The 16,443-nt window shown below is 58.6% G+C and overlaps 4 protein-coding genes across 4 annotated transcripts; 2 read left to right on the top strand and 2 right to left on the bottom strand.

Annotated features, from left to right (window-relative positions):
• Positions 1–563: 563 nt before the first annotated feature.
• BJ171DRAFT_122039 (uncharacterized protein) lies at positions 564–5,084 on the bottom strand. The gene is made up of 8 exons (XM_053105568.1): positions 4,933–5,084; positions 4,618–4,709; positions 4,149–4,363; positions 3,069–3,920; positions 2,534–2,950; positions 1,945–2,367; positions 1,268–1,833; positions 564–1,121 (listed from the first exon to the last, which is right to left on the bottom strand). Exons 2-8 carry the CDS (start codon positions 4,664–4,666, stop codon positions 710–712), a joined length of 2,934 nt encoding a protein of 977 aa, XP_052966345.1. The 5' UTR covers positions 4,667–4,709; positions 4,933–5,084; the 3' UTR covers positions 564–709.
• A 1,492-nt stretch (positions 5,085–6,576) lies between these two features.
• On the top strand, positions 6,577–9,462 carry BJ171DRAFT_122060 (uncharacterized protein). The gene has a single exon (XM_053105569.1). The coding sequence runs from the start codon at positions 6,785–6,787 to the stop codon at positions 9,269–9,271; it is 2,487 nt and encodes an 828-aa protein (XP_052966346.1). The 5' UTR covers positions 6,577–6,784; the 3' UTR covers positions 9,272–9,462.
• A 17-nt stretch (positions 9,463–9,479) lies between these two features.
• Positions 9,480–13,615, bottom strand: BJ171DRAFT_506814 (RNA polymerase I-associated factor PAF67-domain-containing protein). Its single transcript, XM_053111156.1, has 14 exons — positions 13,512–13,615; positions 13,329–13,398; positions 12,906–13,100; positions 12,670–12,795; positions 12,349–12,506; positions 12,016–12,116; positions 11,689–11,833; positions 11,372–11,539; positions 11,062–11,139; positions 10,868–10,923; positions 10,628–10,730; positions 10,344–10,495; positions 10,009–10,199; positions 9,480–9,759 (listed from the first exon to the last, which is right to left on the bottom strand). The coding sequence occupies exons 1-14, from the start codon at positions 13,530–13,532 to the stop codon at positions 9,728–9,730; spliced, it is 1,596 nt and encodes a 531-aa protein (XP_052966347.1). The 5' UTR covers positions 13,533–13,615; the 3' UTR covers positions 9,480–9,727.
• Positions 13,616–13,838: 223 nt separating this feature from the next.
• On the top strand, positions 13,839–16,361 carry BJ171DRAFT_122085 (uncharacterized protein). Its single transcript, XM_053105570.1, has 10 exons — positions 13,839–13,974; positions 14,072–14,127; positions 14,274–14,336; positions 14,423–14,482; positions 14,698–15,009; positions 15,169–15,281; positions 15,384–15,480; positions 15,633–15,722; positions 15,885–15,950; positions 16,115–16,361. The coding sequence occupies exons 1-10, from the start codon at positions 13,881–13,883 to the stop codon at positions 16,268–16,270; spliced, it is 1,107 nt and encodes a 368-aa protein (XP_052966348.1). The 5' UTR covers positions 13,839–13,880; the 3' UTR covers positions 16,271–16,361.
• Positions 16,362–16,443: the final 82 nt, after the last annotated feature.

Here is a 16,443-nt window from a genome sequence, read left to right on the forward strand (position 1 = left end):
TGCGGAGGCAGAACATGCCATGTCGTCCCAGCTGCCGGGTTGAATTCCGCTTTCGATGGTTGTGCTTCAGCGCCCTTGGCCTCTCATTACTCACCCTGGCTCGCACTTTTGCCTCACGAACCGCATGCCACAGCGAGGACGATCAGTTCTTTGTCTACAATGGCATCCGAACCACGGCCGAGCCTCGGCCAAACGCATATGTCCCCGACAGCTCCGGTGTTGGCGAGCTCCCGATTCCCAAGCCGTATGGCGCTCATGCGCCCTACAAGCCCTCCGAGTCCGGCGCTCAGATTCGGCACTTCAAGAAACCCACGATCAAGCCGGTGGAGGTGTAGCGGAGGGGGACGAGAGCGCAGGATCAAGACACTCATGTGCATGGCACGCATGGATATGTTGCACGCAGTCCACAGATTCTGATGGACGGATGCCCTTGTGCAAGCACATTTGTGGTCTTGAGACCGTCATCGCGATAGATAGAGACAGACAATATGAACGGAGGACTCGACTTATCGAATCGATGATGTTTACTGAAGAAAAAAGCGAACAGGTGGCAAGAATATGAACATCAGAGGCCATCGGAGCCTCAGAGGTGGATCGGGCGAACTGTCAGAGCGCATGTGCTGCATTCCACGGCATCGCTACGGGCCGGCGGTTGTGGCCCAGTGTTGCATGCGGTGTTCTCTTGTCCTGGCAATGGCGACGGATGCTTCTAACGGCGTCCAGGGGGAACGTACTTGCCGGGGGTGTTGGCGGGCTTGGGCGAGTCCGAGCTGCGGGCAGGGTCCCTAGCAGGGCCACGGGGACCATCGCGAGGACCATCGCGGGGGCCATCACGAGGACCATCGCGGGGGCCATCGCGGGGACCGTCTCGGAGGCTCGAGAACCGATCATCACCGCGAGGAAGGGGGTTGTTTCGACGGAGAGGCTGTGTAGAGCGACGCCAAGTGTCTGGCTCAGCAGGTGAGTCGGCCGCAGCGACAACAGGGCGACGGCCAGGGGCCGCAGGAGCGGCGGACCGTGCACCAAATCGGCTGCTGGGAGGCTCGGCGCCGCGAGAGGCCAGCTTCTCCTCCATGGCACGCTCGCGCTCCAATTGGCGCAGGCGCTGCTCCTCCAGTTTCCTATTGAGCAAGGCGGAACAGGATCCAAGGGTGAGTAAAGCGAGTCGAGCGGACCAGCATCATCCTTGCGGATATGGGATGGCTGGGGGCTGCTGGGACAAGCAATCAAAGTGCCACACATGCAGGAGAATCACCGATCGACCCACCTTTCGCGCTCGGCCTCCTCGGCAGCAGCAGCTTCCCGGAGAGCCTGCTCTTCCGCCTCTCGTTGGGCAAGCTCCTCGGCAGCACGACGCTCCTCTTCCTCGTGGATACGGCGCTCTTCTTCCTCGCGCTCGCGCTGCTGACGCTCAGCCTCGCGTTCAGCCAGAACCTGCTCTCGTCGGGCCTCCTTCTCGAGCGCGATCTTGGCATCGGCTTCGGCCTTGGCGGCAGAGTATTCCTTCTCGCGGACAGAGTCGATGCGTTGGCGGAAGACGTTGTAGTCGTCGAACATACGGAGCAAGCGGTCGCGCTTCTTGAGATCGGACTCGTGCTGGGATCGGGCAATGTCGAGCTGGGCCTTCGTCAGGGCATTGTGGATGGCGCGATCGGTCTTCTTCTGGTGCTCGTAGTCCTTTTCGAGCAGAGGGATCTCCTCCTTACGGAAGGCACGCTCGAGATGATCAAGATGCTTGAAGGTGGACTTGAGCTTGGTGTTGAGCTCCTTCTTCTCTTGCTCGAGCTTCTGGATCTGCAGGCGAAGCAGCTCCGAGGTGTCCATTTCGTCGACCTGCAGCGTGGTTGAGGATTAGGGAGGGAACGGTCGGCAAAAACCCATGCAAAATATATGCGGCCAAACCCATGATAACACGCAGCAAGAAGATATTAGGAGAACACTCACATCCTCGGTCTTGAGGCCCTTGGTCTCGCCAAGGATCTTCTTCTTGAGCTCGGCGTTGGCAGCATCCTCCATGGCCTTCTTGGTCTCGGCCAAGCGCTTCTCTTCGCGGATGCGGGCGTCCTCTTCCATCTTGATGCGGGCAATCTCCTGCTCCTTCTGGATGCGCTGCTGGCGCTCGAGCTGGAGCTGACGCTCGCGACGGGCAACGGCCTGCTCGCGCTTCTCCTTCTTCTTCTCGATGATAAGGCGGCGCTGGACAGTGAGGTTGTGCTCCTGCTCCATGCTCTGGAGGGCAGTGACGACGGCCTGCTGGCGCTCCTGCTTCAGGCCCTCCTGGCGCTCGGGATCGATGAGGGCGACCGAGGTCTGCAGACCCTGCGAGAGGCGAGTGAGCTGGTAGCGCATCTGCTCCGAGGGCAGGGACTGATTTGACGCAGTCGATTGGGGAGACAGGACAGATGAACGAGCGCGAGGGTATTAGCATCGTTTCGTCAGCTTCAAAGGATCGCGGAAGCCGTGCAGAGACAGCGAGACACGATGCAGATTGCAGATTGCAGATTGCCATTGAAGCCACAGAATGGAGGCATACCTGGAGGCGCGGACCGGCCGAAGCAGCACCCTTCTTGGAAGCAAACAGATCGGTTTCGAAGGTGAGCGTCTGGGTCTGATGGTTGAGACGGATCGAGAGCTCGCCGTTCTTGCAGCCGTTGACGATGAACTTTTCGATGGTGTGCGAGTCAAGGCTGTAAGGAGCGGGGAAGTCGACGAGCTTGACGAGCGACTTGATCTCCATGGTGGTGTAAACCTGCGAGAGCTGCTGCAGCAGGCGGGTGAGGATGACCTGGTGGAGGGGCTTGATGTACTTGGTCAGCTCCTCGTTCTTGGCCAGGAAGGCCATGATCGGCTGGATCTTCTTGCAGATCGACAGAGGGTGGAACTGGACCTCGAGGATGTTGTGGAGCTCGCGGAGCTCGGGGCGGACTCGAGAGAGCACGTTCTTGCCGAGCTGGGTTGGCGGACGTTGGTGCGGTGAGGCAAAGTGAAGGGCCGGTGTCAGACAAAGGCGGGAGATGGGTCAGGAACAAACCAAGTGCTGCGTGGCAGGGAGGGAGAGGCGCTCTTACCGCTTCCTTCAGCAGGCTCTCTCGGCTGGGGGCACGGGTGACGCGGAGCAGGTTGGTCAGACGCTGGGCCTTGGACTTGTTCTCGTCATCGGCTCCGCCAAGAGGGTGTGCGGTGGAGATGATGGGGACAGCCAGGGCAGAGAGCAGCACAAGGGAGGCCATGCGGGTGTGCTCCTCCTCGGGCAGGTTCTTGTTCTGGCGGACGACAGAATAGTACTTGTTCCAGGCAGCAGCGTGGAACAAAAAGTTCTCGCCAACGACAAAGATGCGAGCAAGCTTCTCGTAAAAGTTGGCCATCATGAAGGTCTTGGGGGGCTTGGTGGACATGGCGAGGAGGTTGTGGATGTCCTCGACAGACCGGAAGGCCTCTTGCCAGAGCTCCAGGTCGGCGGCGGCGTTGAGCTGGACGAAGCGGGTGTCGAGGTGGCGCTGGAGGGTGTCGGGGTCGTTCAGGTTGATGGAGTGGCTCTGGTGAGCATACTTGGCGGCGGTAGCCAGGTGCTGGCGCAGCAGCTCGCACAGACGGCGGAACTCGGTCTTGCGAGAATACTTGAGACAGAACTCGAAGGCCTGGTTGGAGACGAACTGGTAGAGGACTTCCAGGCGCGGGTTGTTGCGCAGAATGTCAAGGGCAGTGCGGTAGCCTTCCCAGAGGAACTTGAGCCAAGGAGTGACGACCTCGCGATCAGTGCGATCCTTGTTGTCCTCGCCACTGACGGTGCTGAGGATGATGGACTCGGGGGTCTCGGTGGCCTCGAGGTCATCGATGGCGCCCAGGGCGATCTTGTCGGCCTGTTTCTGGGCCTCGGTGACCTTCTCCTCGGACAGAGCAATGAACTTTTTGATGACCGTCTGTAGAAGAAGAGACGGCGTGATGGTCGAGAGTCAGGAGTTGAGGCCAAAACACAGCCTCCAGTCGCGATCAAGCACCCCGGGATGCATGCTGCCGGAATAAAGTAATAGGACATGTCTCCAAAGCAGCCGCTGGATGAAGCGAGCTGTTCCGCTCGCCCAAAGGACAGCCGAAAAGCGAGATCAAAAGACATGCCATATCGGCGGCCGGATCGGTGGCGGACTCACATCGATGGTGGTGACGGTGTTGTTCTGCGAGATGTTCTTGTACTGGTGCAAACACTCTCGGGCGACCTTGCCCTTGCGCAGGAGCACACAGAGATCGACAAACTTGAGCATGATGGGCTCAAGCAGGCTCAAGGCAGTGTTTCGGGCACGCTTGGACATGATGAACTCGTGGAGAAGCTGGAGGGCAGCGGCATTCTGGCCAACAGCGACCAGCTCTGAGGCATTGCGGTGCAAAGGGGGACAAGGGGAACCGATAATCAGCCAACAGAACAAGCGAGGGCGGAGACAGCGAGTCCGGCGGCAATGAACCGGCGAGGTACATCACATATCCCACAGGCCCAGATGACACTGAACAAGTCGATCAGCAGTCCGCGCTCGCTGCGGGTCCAAGATCGGGCGAGTTGCGTATCCCATCGAGTAGGAAAAGCATGGTGCCTGTGCAGCAGAGGCACGATCGGGAATCATGTACCTTCGGCTCTCTTGAGAGCATTTTCGGGGCGGTAGTAGGACTGAACCATGTTGATGAACGAGCCTTTGCTGGACGATCAAAGGACAGGCGATCTGGACGAGTTGAGAGCGAGGCGGCATCGCGGCTGTCAGAATGACAAACTCAAATGTCTCCAGAATGCCGCTGGGGGAAGATACGGAGGCGAGGAGCTGCATCCCAAAAGAAAGACGTGGAAATTCGAGCCAGACGCAGCAGGATATAGAGGCGATGCGCTGGAGATCGTTCTATAGGCCTATCGGTGCTGCCTGGGCAGAGCGACGGCATGCGGACACTCACAAGACCTCGACGGTCGTTCCAGACGCAGTGTAGGGCGGGAGGGCAGGCCGCGAGGCGGTTCGGAGCACTTGCTTTCCTGACGGAGACCCGGCCGAGGATGTGGACAGAGGGAGAAGCAGCTGGACGGCCGCGGCACAATCGCAATGACCAAAGGAGCGAGACGCAGAAAAAAAGATTCGACGCGTCACGTGCAGGCGTGGCTTGTGGGGGAAAGGCGCAAGGGCAAGAGGAAAGGAAAAGGGGGAAGACGGCGAGGCGCAAGGGAAAAGGGCTGAGGCATGGCTTGGTTGTGTCGCAGGGGCACCACACAGCCCCTGAAAGATCCAGGACGGAGGGATGAGAGGGGGAGGGGGAGGGGGAGGAGGAGAGGAGAGGAGAGGAGAGGAGAGGAGAGGGCCTGCGCCTGCACTGGCTGCGGACATCGGCATGCACTGACCGGGTCTGTCTGTATTGACAGTCGAGTGTCTGCCGTTGCAGACGCACGAGTCTCGATCTCGACGCCGAGTTCAGCAAACGCAACTCGATGCAGATGGAGGCGGAATCGCAAATGCAGATGCGGGTGGATTCGTACATACGCCAGTAAATGCAAGTATCCTTTGGTACTCAGTTGCAAGCACCAATATGCACCGACAAATATGCATCCGGCTGTGCTGCATCTTCGCCTGAGGGTGTCTGAACTACGACACCCGCCGAGGTGATGGCACCCAGCCTCCCCAGGCTATCTCTCGCTCGACTTTGTGCCGTTGTTCGGCTGTCTGTGTGCGACCCTTCCAAGGTTAGCCAAGACACCCAGATATCATTGAGGAGCTGTGCCAAGAGAGCGGCGTTCGTCCATCGGTGTTGTTCGGATGCGGTGCCGTTGGGCCGTGACGCCGTCGCAGCTGCCTCCAGTCGTCATTGTCAAACTTCGTCTTGACTGGAACATCCTTGGTTCCCACTGGCCGAACTACTCAAAGTGCTGGGTCCCCGGGTGGTGGCTGGATGTGTATCCCTTGCCCCACCTCCGCGGTGTGGATAGTCGCTGTGGATGACATGATGTGTGTCTTGCCGTCCAGAAACAAAGCGGCAAATGCAGGAGGGGGGGCACTTGCGTTTCGTCGGCTTTGAAATGGCACTGCGTTTGCGTTTTTCGGCACCCCCGACATCTTCGTCTCCATCACAGCCCCGTCTCCGTTCAGTTCCGGGACGTGCTTCTGATCCAACTCCAATCGCCGGATCTTGCTCTGGCCGCCGTCCCTCCTCTGCACTCATCCGGCGTATCGGCCGTTGTCAAAACCCACCCGCCTCCGTTCCTTTGCTCAGCGACGCTGCTCACCTCGCAGTCGCTAACTTCGGACGGCCTCCCGACTCTGTCGTTTCTATGCACTTCGCTCCATCTGCTCCCAAATACTCCACGGCACTCTCTCGGCTGCCTCTTTAACTGCGATCTCCCCTGACAGCTGCAGTCGCTGACGCTCAAGTCTGTCCTTCTGCATCGACAAGAACGATAACAACAACAACAGCGGTGTTCATACGGCTGCGAACATCCTTACCTTCCTTTCGCCCACTTCGCTTCTCTTGTCGCCCACTCGGATCTCCGTCTCTATCGCTCCTGACGCCATCCCCCACCTCAGCTTTTCCTCCTCTGGCCTCCTCTCCGACTCGACCAGTTCTACACTTTCCAGACGCCCTGACCACCTGTTTGCACATCCCCAGCCCCCCCCCTTGCATTATCGGTATTCTCATCGACCTCGCCCTCCCTCCGTCCTGACCCTTGTGCAAACTTTGCCTCCTTCCGCTGCACCGGCGGCCCATTCCTGCCCACTCCTGCCCTCTGTACGCCCGTTTGCTTCGACTGGAGCTCTAGAACACCATGTTCCCTTCCTCGGGTCCATCTGCATCCTCGATCACCCCGCCGTCCTCGAGCTCGCTGCAAGTAACTCCCCACCCCAATCTTATACCCGATGAAGGCTATGCCAGCGTCATCGCCGAGCTCACTCGGGATATCACGAGTCTGCGGCAGGCCAGTGATGTGCTTCTCGAGGAAATCAAAAAGAAGGAGATTCTTCTCGATTTCTACATCCAAAAGGAGGATCTGACCCAGCAGCGCAAGCTCCACATCGACAATGGCGTCTCCATACTCGGCTCCAAGATTCACCCCTGGGGCAGCTCGGCCACTGGCCCTCCCCCTTCCAACCTGATCGACCCAACCCAGCGCACCTTCCATAACCCCATGATCCCGGGCTCTCATCTCGGCTCACCGTTCGTAGATGCTGTATCGGTGCCGAAGCCGCCGCCGACACAGGATCTTGGCAGGACCGCAGGATACAGCAGCGACGGTCCGCTGGCGTCGATGCAGCACACCCATACGCAACACTCGCACACGCACAACCACCACCCGCACAGCCAGCACGGATCGAGTTCGCTGGCACGCACTCCATCTTCGTTGCTCTCCCAGCAGCACCAGATCAAGCCCCTGATTTTCCACCAATTCCAGCCATCGGGTCAAGCGAATCCGCCCCTTGGGTCGCACATCGAACTGGATGCCCCAGAGATGCTGTACCAGAGTCTCGACGAGACGCTGCGCTCGGGTCCGCTGTCCATCTTTTCGGTTTCAAACCTGATTCCGACACAGTTGCCGATATCGGCAGACGACCATTCGTACTTGGACCTTTCTCGCGTCGGCCACTTTGGGTCGTCCCTGCCGTCGCCATCAGATCCAAGCTCTCCCCATCCCCCAGGACCCGGCTACGATGGGTATGTTCCTTCTCCGCGTAAGCCAGATGCCGCTGTTTGGGTAGCGGCTTCGGTGCTCTCAGCCCAGCAGCCGACGAGCCAGGGCTCCTCCAGCCACTCGGAATCACCCCAGCAAACCGAACCCGAGCCCGCTCTGATCGAGTCGTCCGACGTGCTCGAGTCCCGGAAGCGCAAGAACGGCGTGGAGATTGTTGGCAGGTGCAAGAAATGCGACCGCCCGCTTGCCCACCTGCATCTGCATGGATACAATGACCCCAACAATCTGTGCAGCATCGAAATTGTCTGCCCCACCTGCGATGCTGCCTCTGCGGGCCCCGACGGCCCCGACGCCCCAGATTTGTCAAATGCCTCGCAGGACTCGAAGCGCCTCAAGAAGCGGCCCAAGCGCCGCGGCTCTACCGACAGCTCTGTCCTCGACTGCTATGTGTGCAAGCGGCATATTGCCTACGGTACCATCCATGCCATCAGCCTCGACACTCCGTCGACCAAAAAGTTTGCCAAGCTCGGCAACATCAACAGCGATCCAAGCGCGAGCTCGGACGACCCCGACGGCGCAATCTTCGAGCAGCCGACAAAGACCGTGGTTCCGCCCGTCGGCGCCTTCATCACCGACGTTCTCAGCAAGACCGAGATCATATGCATCTCATGCAACAAAAAGTACCGGCTCTGCACCGACTGCGGCGGAGGCGGCAAGTGGCGCACGGGCAAGTGGCGGCCGGTCGAGATGTTCATGAAGGGCCGCAAGACCTGCAGCCTGCAGCACGGGCGTGTCGGCAACATCCCGGCCGACAGCAACCTGTGCATCCTGCCGGCGCAGAGCTCGCCCGACTCGCCTTTTGTCACCCGGGACATTATCGAAATGTACGAAAACACCATCCTCAACACCCTCGGCACTCCTGCGATCCTGGAGAACTGCGTGCACTTTCCGACGTACGCCTCGATCCAAAACCGCATCAAGGAGCTCATCTCCGAGATCAGGCAGCAGCTCGATGACCCAGTCTCGCACGATAAGATCCGCTATCTCATCACCTGGACTGGCCATATGAACAAGGCCCGCAAGCTCAAGCGAGGCTCCAGCTCAGCCCTCTTGAACAGTGCCGACGCCGGTAGCGGCGGGGACGGTGGGCGTTCCTCGGGCTCGCCGCAAACAGCGGCCTCTGTGGCTGTTGGTGCTGTGACAGAGCGACGTATCCTCTGTTTCCAGATCCTGACGGTTTGTCTCAAGAACCAATGCGCCGAGGTCTCGCTCGGCGAAGATCTCCGGAGCGACCCCACCTATTCCAACTTCCATCGAGTGACCATGTACCAGCTACTGCAATATGCGCTCAGGGATCTTGCCAGCCGCAACCTACCGCCCATCAAATATGTGTGGCTGCCGACTCGCAGCAGCGCCACCTACTACGGGCCCTGGCTCAATGCGCTGCTCAAGGTCGGGTTCATCCCATGCGAGGAGTTCATCGAGGCGCGCCGGGCAGAGGGCATCCATCTAGAGCCCGAGTGGTTTGTGGATGCGAGCCTGCCGCCGTCGATTGCACCGCAGTTCAGGAGCTATGTCATCAAAATAGAAGACTATCTGGTGCCCAGCGATAAGGATCCCAAGTAGCTGCGACCGAAACGTCTGCCGTTCACATGCGGCCTGGCTGATGAATCTGCTTCGACCCACCCTCTCCTCAACGACACTTTGCGACCTCGCTCTTCCCTCCCTCCTCCTGTCTTTTCTCTATCGCTATTCCTTGTATAAATACAATCTGAGTGATTTCCGTGTGCTTGAATGCGAGACGGACACTGATGGCCCGATGGTCATGGGTAAGTTGAGCTTTGTACACAGACTTTATTGCCTCGTGCAACTTGATCGGCAGCGCGCTCGGCCACGGAGACGCTCAGTCCCTCCCTCATGCAGTGCGCGGGGAGGGGGAGCACAAACAGCCCGTCCATTGACAATGCAGCAGGGTTGCCGCCTCGGTCCTGGAACGTCCAGCAATCGCCACGCCCGTCCGGAAGCAGCTTCTGAGTCATCGCGCATGTGTGTCCCCAGGGAGGGTCGGTGGGGAAGCGAGATTTACTTTCTCTTTTCCATGTTGCCGACAATGTCTGAATCATGGATGGTGGGTGATGGGTGATGGGTGATGGGTGATGGGTGATGGGTGATGGGTGATGGGTGATGGGTGATGGATGCAACAAGGTCAGTCGGTCAGCCGCCCGATAAAAGCTACCAAGGGGGGGGGGAGCAGGGCTATCGCATCGATCAAGAAATGCATGACTTGTCTACCATCGAAGGCATCACGAGACACTTGCAGTGTCTGCAACTGAATCCAAGAACAGCGATGGCGTCGGACTCACCCTCAAACTTGTTGATGTGGCGAACAAACCACTCGGCAACACGTCGGCCGACCTTGGTGTCAGCAATATGGACCATATCCTGGTTGACGTAAAAGTCCAGGTCGGAGGTGGTCACGAACTGGCCCTCGGCGAGACTACCGCTTTCCCATCGACGCTGGCGGGTCTGGTGCTTGTAGACCATCAGATGGGTGCTGTGGGAAGGAGCGCGGCGGTTACAACGTGAGCGATGGTGCCTGTGTAAATGAACTAGACCCGGTGCCGTCGCCGTCGAGCGACTGCCAATGGGAACACCTCATCTTGCCAAAGGACACAAGGAAAAATGGGCTGAAGCTTACCCAACTTGCTCAGCAGTGACGTCCTCCAGGAAGGTTGCCAGCTTCTCGGCGTCAATGGTGGTGTAGAGCTTCAGGTACGAGCGGATGGTGGGGGCCAAGAGCTGCTGGTTGACCTGGGCCAGGAAAATCTTGAGCTGGTGGCGAGTAGGCTCCTGGAAAGACAGACAAACAAACGATGGGCGTCACTATGAGCGAGTTGGATTGAGGACAGGCGCGAGGTGCATCCAACCACACGCACACATCCCGCACACATCGGTCATATAATCAGCAGCAGCAATCCTTACGTTCGAGATGTTGACGGCAACATCGTAGTTGGGAGCCACGGGCGAGATGAACTTGGGGCAGGCAAAGTTGAAGAGCTCATCAAAGACGGACAGAGCGTCATCGCTATGAAAGTAGTGTCACGAGGGGGAGCAGATGGTTAGTACTGACCACCCCGAGCCACGAGAAGGCGTCGTCCAGTGAACACCCTAAACAGGACTATAATGCCCGCAGAATTGCGAGCGAAGGCTGGAGGCGCGTACCCTCGTTGCATCTTGAGCATGTGCTCGCCGTACTTCTCCCTCAGGGTGCTCTGGACCTGCAACCACGAGCCAAAGGGAAGTCGGAGTTAGTTGTGGTTGCTGGTTGTTGTTTGCTGGCTGTTGGTTGTTGTTTGCTGATGCAGTTGGTCTGTGACATGCACTCATCCGGCACCCAAAGGCAGTCAGCGACTCACGTTTTCATCCACTTTCTGGGGGCACAGGGCGAGGCACATGGCCAGCAGCGCGTACATCTGCTCACTCTTCTTGGCGATCTGAAGAAAACCGACGCAGATGATCATAATCAGAAGACGTTCTCAGATCTCGACATGCGCCACACAATGGCATTCGAGATCCCAACAAGCAACGGCGTTCGGTAGAGGGCCAGTACAACTGCTGCGCCAGTATACCCGCAACGCTAGTACATATGCAGTGCAAGTACATATGCGGCGCTAGTACATATGCGGCGCTAGAACATGCGGTACATCAAGGGACGGTTGTACTGACCACTTCGTACTGGTATGAGCGGGTGTGGTAGTGCTTCGTCCGCGAAACAAAGAGCAGGATGTGCGAGAACGACTTGATGGCATCGGCGTATCGCTTCATCATCATGTACGCAAAGCCAACATAGTAGTAGGTGGTGACGTGGCAGGCGGTAACGCGAGCGAACAGACCCTGTTGAAACGAAGCAGCAATCGGAACATTCGTCAGCGACAGCGCTGCCACCCGTCGAGGGAGTCGGACTCTGCAGTCTTGGTGCAGATGATTCCGCATGGATGATCGGCCGACAATCCACATCGAAAGAAACACCCCCCTAAACGCACCTTCTTGTTGGGCTCGACGTTTTCCATGGTCTTCAGGGCAAGGGTGTAGTCACCAAGGAGGCAGTGGACGCGAACCAGACCAACGATCGAAAAGTATCCAAGGGTGCGGTAGAGGGGACGGGAGCCGAACTCGCCAGCGGCCTCGCTATCAACACAGAGCAATTTAGCCTCGCAGCACCCGAAAGCACATCCTCACGAGCGCAACCACCGATCGACATGGCGACAAATCTACACTTGTGCCTCTGGCCGAGCCACCTCTGGCCCACAGACAGTGCCTGGCTAGCCGTGGCAAGTGCCGGCCCAGTTTGCATCGTTGACGCTACTCACAGCATGTCGCCACCGTGCTTGCTGACCCAGAGCTGCTCGTTGATGCGGGACTTTTGGACAAGCGAGTACAGCACGTTGAGGACGTTGTGGACATTCCAGACCTGTTTCCCGTATATCAGCGCGCGTTCAAAACCGGCAGCAACAATGGTCGCCGTGGTGGGATAGAGTCACAGTGGGCAATCAGCAAATTGCAGGGCATTGAGCAGAGGCCCGACACATCCCGATGCATCCCAAGGCATATTGTTGCGCCCACGACAGGGTTGTGTCTGCCTAAACCGCCAGCGGCAGGCGGCGACGATCCAAACAACGAACGACAGGCTGCAGATATCGTACATCAGGGCGCTCTTTCAGCAGAAGCAGCTCATGGTCGTTCTTGCTCTTGACTTTGCTGCGGTACTGGGCAAAGGACTGGAACTGATAGATAAACTCGTCGATGATGTCCCAGAGCCACTGGTTGGGCAGCTCCAGATCGATGGGCTCGGTCGATTGGTCTGTGAGAGGATCCGCATCACATCGCAACAGAGCAGCAGGAGTCAGAGAGATGAGCGAGATGAGCGAGATGAGAGATGCCGGCGACGCGCAAAACAGCTTGGTCTTGGATAAGCCCCCAGAGCCATTCGGACAGCAGCCATAGACGACAGCAAGACGGCGTACTGAGGATGTAGTTGAACAGATCGCAGTAGTTGGTGTACGACTCGAAGCGGTCATCGATGCTGGGCTGGAGCTTGGCATAGATGTGGCGATAGTACAGCTCCTTGTACAGGATCAGGAAGACGGGATCTGCGAGAGCAAACGCGGCGAGGCCTTAGTGCTGTGGCCGACCGGACAGGGAAGAACACATCCCTCTACGCCAAGTTGCTGAACCAAACAGTCATGCGAGGACGGCGCACCATCGTTGACGATCGGGGCGATCGAAGACGCATCGGGCCACGACGCCTTGCTGTAGAACTTCTCGGTGAGCTTGTTGAACGAGTTCTCGTAGATCGAATGCAGGTCGTAGACGGAGCGCTCGTTCAAGTTTCGGTGAAAGTAGAGAATGAAGTTGCGGATGGTGTCGGGGATATCGGCAACAGGGGCGACCTCGGCTTTGAACCAGAGCCCAAGTGAAGACCGCGATCAGAGACAGAATTATCATCAGAATCAGCCGGGGGGGGGGCATCCGCCAGATCAAAGCCCGAGGGTGATCGAGATGATGCATGCGCCAATTCGACCAGATCCAAGGGGCGAGAGATCCCATCGCAGGACCACGATCTACATGGCCGTCTGACATGCTGCTCCATAGACAGTGCGTTCATCCGCGGCATTCGGCATACCGTTCTCGACAAGAGGCACAAAGTCGTCATTGTAGACGGTGGGGAGCTCCACCTCGTCATGAACTTCGTCCTGCAGATGAGGGGACGGAAGTGAGTCGGTGCGTCGTCCGGATCGGCATCCACGAAGATCGTGCGCCTGCCCCGCACACACACTGCGTCGGGCAGCCGCAGGGGGCAACGTACGTCGTCGTAGGGCTCGGCCATGGCTGCTGGTCTCGGTTCAGGCGGGCGTCTGCGGGATGCGGTCGAGTGTGGTCGAGTGTGGTCGAGTGCGGCCGGGCTGGATCGCTGTCGCTGTTCTCGCTGTCGCTGTCGCCGTGCGGTTTTGGGCGGTCGCGAAAAAAAAGTATCACGTGCGGGCGATCGATCCAGCGCGCGGCTCGATCCGGCGTGTCTCGGCTGCAGCCGGATCGAGTGTGCCGAGGCGCATTTGCCGGGACGGCTTGCCTGCCACACCAAAACCGCATTCATTCTGCTGTGCGCGACGCACTGCTTGACCACGCACCGAAACACCCCGGCGATAAGACATCTCGCCGAAAGCCGACCGCCCAGATGGAAGAGCCGCCGCAGCCTGCACCCAAGAAAGACTGGTCGCATCTCCCGACCGCCAGCTTCAACGTCGAGACAGGCACATGGTCCAAGCTCAGTAAGCGATGGCCCAAGCAACGAAACCTCGGGCCGATTCCGGCGAGCGAATGATTCTTGGGCATATGGCTTCACTGAACCGCTGGTTTTTCGCGCAGATGACGATGGCGTCCGCTACGAATGGGACGACGACAAGCAGGCCTGGTTCCCAATGGTCAGTGGTCAGCCACAAATCCACAGCGATCTCGCACGGCAATCGGGACGAATGATGGCCTGCTCTGGTGCCTCAATGTCTCTGGAGCATGGTGGGCCCGATCTTGTTCGCCGGCCTGCATGCTTAACCCTCTCATTTGCATCCAGTGGGACGAAACTCTGATCCAGTCACAGCAGTCGGCATACAAGATCGATGGCGTCGAGGAAGAGGTACGCCATGTCCGGGTCCAGAGCCAACCGTGAGCAATCGAGGTGGACGATCGACTCGGCTGACATTCCATGCTGCGATCTTGCAGGAACCTGCCGCCCGGCCCCGCGACAAGCGCAAAGTGGTGTATACCGGACTCGACCAAGGCGTATGTTGCCGCAGCCGCGAGTGCAGCATGTGCACACAGGCGGTCCGCTTGCTCGAGGATCCATGCCCGCAGTCCTCTCTGCGGATCCATTCTGCAGATGCCCAACGGTCATCGTCGGATGGTGATGTGTGATCGTCATGATTTTCGCCTTGTGACTCGGGCGCACTGGCCCGGCCGACCGAGCCGTCGATAACCCACTCTGATCCCCCCAACAGGACGACAGCCAACACCAGAAAAAGCCAAAGCCAGAGGCAAAGAAGCCACCAAACACATCCATCTACGTCACCGGGCTGCCTCCCGACACCACCGTCGACGAAATGAAGGACTCGTTTGGCAAATACGGCATCATCATGGAAGATCTGCTCACGGGCCAGCCGCGGATCAAGCTCTACAAGGACCAAAACGGCAACCTCAAGGGCGACGCCTTGGTCACATATTTCAAGGAGGAGAGTGTCGCCCTGGCCTGCAATCTGATGGATGAGGCCGAGTTTCGGTTTGGGGAGGCGTCCAAGATTCGGGTCCAGCCGGTGAGTTCTCACGGAGCAGCTAGGCGGGCACCTTGCTGCTCAAATTCAGATCGCCTGGTCCTTACTCACCGGGAATAAGGGCTGCATTCTCGTCAAGCGAGTGCCTACACTGCATTCGTTGCTGCTGACATGTGATGCTTCCGACCTCGCATGATCCAGGCTGTGTTTGAGGCGAAAGAAAAGCAGCCGCTGACAGAGGAGCAGAAGGCTGCAGCCGAGAAGAAACGACTTGATAAGCAGCGGGCCAAGAAGCAAATGCAAAAGCTCGAAAAGTACACCCTCGATGCATTCACTCATGAGGACCCTGCCAGAGTGCCCATGGGTGCCACGACGACTTCCATACCCCACGCTAACATGGCTGATTGTGTGCACAGGCGCCTGGATTGGTTCGACGACGAGGTCGGCAAGAAAACAGAAAAGCTTGCCAAGACCATCATTCTGAAGCACATGTTTACCCCGAAGGAGATTGAGGTATTTTCATTGCAGACTCCAGCGCCGCACAGCCGCCACGCCGGGCCAGGCAGCTCGCAGAAGTGCCGGAACGAGCGACTCGCTGTGTAAATCGCTGTTCTGGGTGGGATTCTCGGTGGAGCCACTCACGCCAAAACTTCACCCATTTCCAGGACGACCCGACCCTCCTGCTTGATCTGAAGGACGATGTCCGCGACGAGTGCACGCTGCTGGGCGAAGTTACCAATGTGGTCCTCTACGATGTGAGTGGCCATTCTGCAAGAGACAGCCCGGCCTGGCTTGTGCTTTGACGAGGCTGTCGAGACCACCCGACAGGCGCTTGCTCCCCATGTAAGAGCAAGGGCAATCGACTGGCACTGCCTGTATGCTGATCTACTTCGTGTTGCTCGCCTCCTCCCGGACAGAAAAGCGAGGATGGCGCCATGAGCGTCCGTTTCAAGGATGCAGAAAGCGCCGAGCTGTGCGTTGCAGTAAGTATCGGACAAGCCTGCCTGTATGATCGTGCCGCATGCAGAATCATGGCCATCGGGCTGGGGCTACGGCGCCCTGCGGTGAAGTGCCTCGATGGATCAGACCGATGCCCTCGCAGCAAGCACATTCTGTGCACGGCTAACAGCAGCTTCGCCCCCGACAGCGTATGAATGGCCGGTTCTTTGCCGGGCGCCGCATCGAAGCCTACCACTTTGACGGCAAGGAAAAGTTTGAAAAGTCCAAAACCAAGGGCGAGAGTGAGGAGGAAGAGAAGCAGCGAATCGAGGCATACGAGAAGTGGCTTGAGGACCAGCACTGAGCAGCGCCGAGCAGCGCCGAGCAGCGCCGAGCACTGCAGGACATGTCCGCGGGCCCAGCATCGTGGTCCCGCCCTGCCCATGTGCAAGAACACGCTCCGACCGCCGGCCCGCTCCGTCTGCTGGTCTTTCGTCTTGCGCCCCTCATCGTGCCCTTCTCCCATCGAGTCCGCCG

The sequence above is a fragment of the Polychytrium aggregatum genome (assembly GCF_025602895.1).
Source record: "Polychytrium aggregatum strain JEL109 chromosome Unknown BJ171scaffold_20, whole genome shotgun sequence".
Taxonomy (NCBI): domain Eukaryota; kingdom Fungi; phylum Chytridiomycota; class Chytridiomycetes; order Polychytriales; genus Polychytrium; species Polychytrium aggregatum.